The sequence below is a fragment of the Balaenoptera borealis genome (genome assembly GCF_965194805.1).
Source record: "Balaenoptera borealis genome assembly, chromosome: 2".
Lineage (NCBI taxonomy): Eukaryota > Metazoa > Chordata > Mammalia > Artiodactyla > Balaenopteridae > Balaenoptera > Balaenoptera borealis.
The window spans coordinates 113,952,102-113,958,062 of record NC_138867.1 but is presented as its reverse complement, the minus strand read 5'-3'; the positions used below and the strand labels follow the sequence as shown (position 1 = coordinate 113,958,062).

Genomic DNA, 5,961 nt, shown 5'->3' with positions numbered 1-5,961 from the left:
ATGTATGCGAGTTGTAAAGTAAGAAATGGAGCAAATATGGACTGTGAAGACAGAAGATAAAGTTACATATTTCCAACATAATCGTTCAAATCACAATAAATCAAACTAACAGCAGTTATAAAATTCCAAGCAAAAAAACTGTAATAAAATATTTAATTTTAGTGGCTGAAAGGATTCTTGTTTCTGCAAATGAGTGACAAAAATAAAGAGATTTGATTTCCTTAACATAAAACATGTTTCTCAAGTCAAGTCACATTCTTTCAACATCCCCCCAAATTCCCTCTCTCTTAAAAACTTACCTTTTAAATAATTTAAAAGGTAACTTCTCAGCGGTGATTTGATGTATAATCATCGTGCAGTAACATCTCTCTCAACTAGAGGTAATTAACTGACAATTTGAAAGCATACCTAAAACGCTCAATACGCAAAAGAGATGCCATACATACCTCACTCACACTTCGGGGCAAGAAATGAATTCATCTCTGGCCCTCAAATGACGAGGTGTTTTTTTTTTTTTTAATAAATTTATTTATTTTTGGCTGTGTTGGGTCTTCGTTTCTGTGCGAGGGCTTTCTCTAGTTGCTGCGAGCCGGGGCCACTCTTCATCGTGGTGCGTGGGCCTCTCACTGTCGCGGCCTCTCTTGTTGCGGAGCACAGGCTCCAGATGCGCAGGCTCAGTAGTTGTGGCTCACGGGCCCTGTTGCCCCGCGGCATGTGGGATCTTCCCAGACCAGGGCTCGAACCCGTGTCCCCTGCATTGGCAGGCAGATTCTCAACCACTGCGCCACCAGGGAAGCCCGAGGTGTTTTTATTATAGATAAAATGGCTTGGTTATCTCACTTCTCACACAAAAAAACAGAAAAGATCCAAATAATACCTAATTTACATTTATTTCTAAAGTTAAAATAGGGAGTGAAGGAGCAAATATTACTAGATGGAAGAATAGTGAGAGCAGTGATTAATAGCTGAAAATCTGACAGCAAAAAAAAAAAAGCCCAGAAAGCCAAAAAACCTCACAAAAAATGAGACACAAAAATAGGACATAATTTTAAAAGCATGGAAGTACAGAGCCCCTTAGATAAGACCAAAAAAGTAGCTATACATCTCACTAAACGCTGAAAGCTATGATGCTAATTTATCATCAGGAAAAAAAAAAAATCGAATCTGTTCAACAGATTCTCTTTAAGAAAAAACTGGCATAAAAATAGACTTTTAGGGAATTCGTTGGTGGCGCAGTGGTTAAGAATCCGCCTGCCAACGCAGGGGACTCGGGTTCGAGCCTTGGTCCGGGAAGATCTCACATGCCATGGAGCAACCAAGCCTGTGTGCCACAACTACTGAGCCCGTGAGCCACAACTACTGAGCCCACATGCCACAACTATTGAAGCCCACGTGCCTAGAGCCCATGCTCCGTAACAAGAGAAGCCACCGCAATGAGAAGCACGCACACCACAAAGAAGAATAGCCCCCACTTGCCGCAACTAGAGAAAGGCTACGTGCAGCAACAAAGACCCAATGCAGGCAAAAATAAATAAATAAATTTTTTTTTAAAAAGATGGGAATTTCCATTAAAAAAATAGGCTTTTAAAAACTTTTTTCTGGGCTTCCCTGGGGGCACAGTGGTTAAGAATCCACCTGCCAATGCAGGGGACACGGGTTTGAGCCCTGGTCTGGGAAGATCCCACATGCCGCGGAGCAACTAAGCCTATGCACCACAACTACTGAGCCTGTGCTCTAGAGCCCGCGAGCCACAACTACTGAGCCTGCGTGCCACAACTAGTGAAGTCCGCGTGCCTGGAGCCTGTGTTCCGCAGCAAGAGAAGCCACCACAATGAGAAGCCCAAGCACCGCAACGAAGAGTAGCCCCCGATCGCCCTAACTAGAGAAAGCCCGTGTGCAGCAACGAAGACCCAATGCAGCCAAAAATAAATAAATAAAATAAATAAATTTAAAAAATAATAATAATAAAAAACCCTTTTTTTCTTAATAACATAAACCTTAATTATCTGAAAATTTACTTATGTGGCTGGTACTTGGTAGGTATTCTTAAAATGTCTACTGAATGGAAATACCTCAAAGAGCAAGACACTGTTATGCTTTTCTTCTTTCCTCCACATACTATGAAACAAAAGGACCAAAAAATCCCAACTTTCACTGAACAGCCATGGCATATGAAGGTACAACAAAAATGAACTGCTGGGGCTTCCCTGGTGGCGCAGTGGTTGAGAGTCTGCGCGACACGGGTTCGAGCCCTGATCTGGGAAGATCCCACATGCCGCGTAGCAGCTGGGCCCGTGAGCCACAATTACTGAGCCTGCGCGTCTGGAGCCTGTGCTCCCCAACAAGAGAGGCCGCGATAGTGAGAGGCCCGCACACCGCGATGAAGAGTGGCCCCCGCTTGCCGCAACTGGAGAAAGCCCTCGCACAGAAACAAAGACCCAACACAGCCAAAAATAAATAAATAAATAAATAAAAATTAAAAAAAAAAAAAATGAAATGAACTGTATGCTCTATGATAATACTACACTATAAAATGCAGAATGCCTTCTGAACCATAAAAAAGTTACATCACATTCAGGACCATAGGAACTGCATTTTAATATTTCAAATTTGAAAAGTGGTAATTAATATATAGTATATGTAGGTAATTTACCCTTTGGTTTTGGAATCAAAGTGCCTGGGTTTAATCCCAGCTGTCACTTAGTAGTGTGACCCTGGACAAATGATTTCACCTCTCTGAGTCTTCATTCCCTCATCTATAAAACAGATTCAAATGATACCTGGTTCACTAGGGGCAGGACAGGAAAAAAGACGCAGACATAGAGAATGGACTTGAGGACACTGGGAGGGGGAAGGGTAAGCTGGGACGAAGTGCGAGAGTGGCATGGACTTATATATACTACCAAATGTAAAATAGATAGCTAGTGGGAAGCAGCCGCATAGCACAGGGAGATCAGCTTGGTGCTCTGTGACCACCTAGAGGGGTGGGATAGGGAGGGTGGGAGGGAGACGCAAGAGGGAGGGGATATGGGGATATATGTATATGTATAGCTGATTCACTTTGCTATACAGCAGAAACTAACACACCATTATAAAGCAATTATACTCCAATAAAGATGTTAAAAAAAAATGATACCTGGTTCATAAGGATGAGGTTAAATGAAATAATATATGTAAAGCACTTAGAACGTTACTTAGCATGTAGAAAGATTTTAGCAATTATTATCAGGCTCTGTATTTAACCAGAACACCTCATTCTATACCTAAGGCGAATAGCAGTTTATAACACATCTCCAAACATCCACACGAATCTGGTAAATATTAAGTTACTGTTGGCAATGAATCTTACAAAAGCACTCATTATTATCATCAGTTTGCATTTTCCACTGTTTCTTACCAAATATTTGCAAACAAAAGCTCTGACTCCAAAGGCAAGAAGAGCACATCCCACCAATCTAAATATTCGAAAAGAGTCAAATTCTTCAGTTGTATTTCCATCCTCTTGGTTGGGTTTTTCACTAATCAACTGTTTCCTTAGCTTCATTGCTTCTTCAAATCTGGAGAGGTACTGTTCTAGGCCATGGCGAGAACCCCTCTGGACAGTGTCTGCTGTCAGGTCTCCTCTGTTGCGCTGCAGGAGCTCAAGGCTTACATCAATACTGCACTCAGGAGGTTTAATGAAAGAGTCCAATTTGTCTCCCAGCTGAGTCCCCTTTACCTCGGCCACACCACTCTGCTGGTCAGTTGTTCCTGTACTGACCGAATCACCCAGCACTACTCGCTTTGAAACTGAAGGAATGGTGAGGGAGTTCAGTTTATCACTGTCCTGCTGCTTTGATTTTGTTTGACTTTCTTCTTCTGAGAAAAGAAATTTAGAAGCCTTAAGTATTACGTACTGGCAAACACCTTTCTTATTAGTATTTAAAAATATGCCACTAGAGCTAGAACTTCACAGCCTCTGAATTTAATTAATACTGATTCTTCATAAGACAAACTAGTTCCTTCCTCTACACACTCAAAATGTCAAAAAGAGTATTCCTTCAGAGGATATACCCCAAACTTTGGGGGTAGAAGATAACGCTATTAGACAAATTGGGAAAGACAGTTAGGGATGGAGATTTTTTAAAATCTGTATTTTTAATATTACATTTCTGAATCCAGAGTCCTGTCAGCATAGGGTGTGGCATATACTACAGCTACGGTTTACGTAATCCTTCTACTGTAATCTGGCAGCCATTAGCAGGTATTTAAGCAGTTTTAGGATGCTGTTCTGGTTTAAAACAAAACAAAGGGGAAAAAAACCTTTAATGACAGATAAAATAAAAATTTCAAAGCAAAATAACAAAGTAGACGTTTTGGGAAAGAATAAATATTCTACTACTAATCATTAAAGGGGAAAATGTGTCTCCTAATGATTGTTCTAGAATTTGAAATAGGGCTCTTACCTCTCTTGGCAGTTTTCAGTCGCAAACCTGTTAACTGTCTAAAAGTTCAGAGCTATATATCTAAAGCCCCGCAGAGCAGAAGTCACAAGGATCTAAGGAACGTGCAATCAGTGACTAAAGGCCAAATATTAAAGGCAACGCCCAATGGTAATTTAGAGAACACTAGCTCATACTGAGTGTTCAGTAAATATTCACATGAAAAAAATGTTTAAGAAACTCATTGTACATGTCATTGGGGGAGAAATGAGGAACTCTCTTCAGTGTTAAATGCAGTTCCTGACATCACTCACATCAATCTCAGCACACTAGGAGATAACGCCTCAGATGGGCACGTCCCACTTGTTGGGTTTCTAAAAAACGGTCCCTCCAATTTTTTTCACCTGTTTAAGAAGGCCTGTAGATGACAGTGTGGAGAGCACCGAACACAGACACTAGGATTTGACCGTAAGAGTCTCTGATCCACGTAGGAAGAACCAGGGGGCAGTTCAGTAAAGACAAGCTCATGCAGGCCGACAGAGTTACAGCCAAAGGCAAAAGAAGGTACAAGCCAGGGAAGGCACTGGAAGGGAAAGCATTTGGAAAGGAAATAAAGGCAGGCAATCTTCCCGACGGGCACAATAGACAGAGCAGTCTGGGGATAAAATGTGCTCCCTTCAAGAGAGGCGAGAGAGTGGGGAAGGAGGAAGGGGGCCGTCTCAGGGTAACTGGGCAGAGGGCACCACGGCACAGGGTCTCAGGAGCGAGAGTTTCGCAGCCGGCGGCGGAGGTGGGGACAACCTAAGGGCGGAGCCCCCGGAAAACTGAGGAAAGAGACTAGAAACGTCGTGGGGTTAAGAAGTGAGAACTGAGGATATCATCAAAGGGATGGGGCCAGAGGGGAGGTCAGAGAGCAGGGTTTGGTCAAAAAGGTCAGCAGGGTGGAGGAGGGAAAGGAAGAATGATCCCGAAGACTCAAAAGGGATGGGCAGGAGACTGTGGGGAAACGGAGGTTCTCACCGGCGCCGCTCCCCGGCCTGTGAAAGCCCATGATTCGGTTGATGCGCTGTTCCGAGTTCATGAGCAGCTTTCTCCGCCGCAGCTCGGCCCGACGCTGGGAAGCCGACAGGCCTGAGCCCGCCGGGGCCCCCGGCCGGTCCCCGCTGTCGGTAGCGATGGTGACCGATTCCATCTTCCCCTCCACAATCCGGGAGTGGTGACGGTGACAGCAGCGAGAGCCGCGGCGACGAAGAGTCCTGACCGGGCCGCAGGGCGAGCGTCCCTCTACCTCTGTGGACCCGCCCCCTTCCCTAGAGCTTGGCCGCAAATGCAGCCTAAGCACGCGCGCCGCCTGACGGGACCAAGCGCGAGCCTTGCGCCGCCATCTTGAGTGAGGGCATCGCTGGAAGCTTCAGTTCCTCCCACCTGGGCTGGCCCGCGTTGCTCCTCTCCCCGCGCCAGCGGGAGCCGGTGGCGATCCCTCGGAAGTGAAGAAAACCGGCACCTAGCCTGACGCACGGAAAACGTATGGGACCGAGGA

At 44.8% G+C, this 5,961-nt stretch overlaps 1 protein-coding gene across 2 annotated transcripts in view; it reads right to left on the bottom strand.

Moving 5' to 3' along the window:
• CAMLG (calcium modulating ligand) overlaps nt 1–5,961 on the bottom strand; it is an 8,340-nt gene extending 2,379 nt beyond the window's left edge. Inside the window, exons 1-3 of one of the 2 annotated variants that reach the window (XM_082379000.1) lie at nt 5,442–5,820; nt 3,398–3,858; nt 1–41 (exon numbers count right to left, since the gene is read on the bottom strand). The exon at nt 1–41 is cut by the window's left edge and continues 2 nt beyond it. In XM_082379000.1, coding sequence (XP_082235126.1) covers nt 1–41; nt 3,398–3,858; nt 5,442–5,613 — 674 coding nt within the window. In that variant the 5' untranslated portion in view covers nt 5,614–5,820. Of the gene's footprint in view, nt 42–3,397; nt 3,859–5,441 lie in introns of both variants that reach the window. The other variant, XM_082378999.1, reaches the window with a different exon arrangement.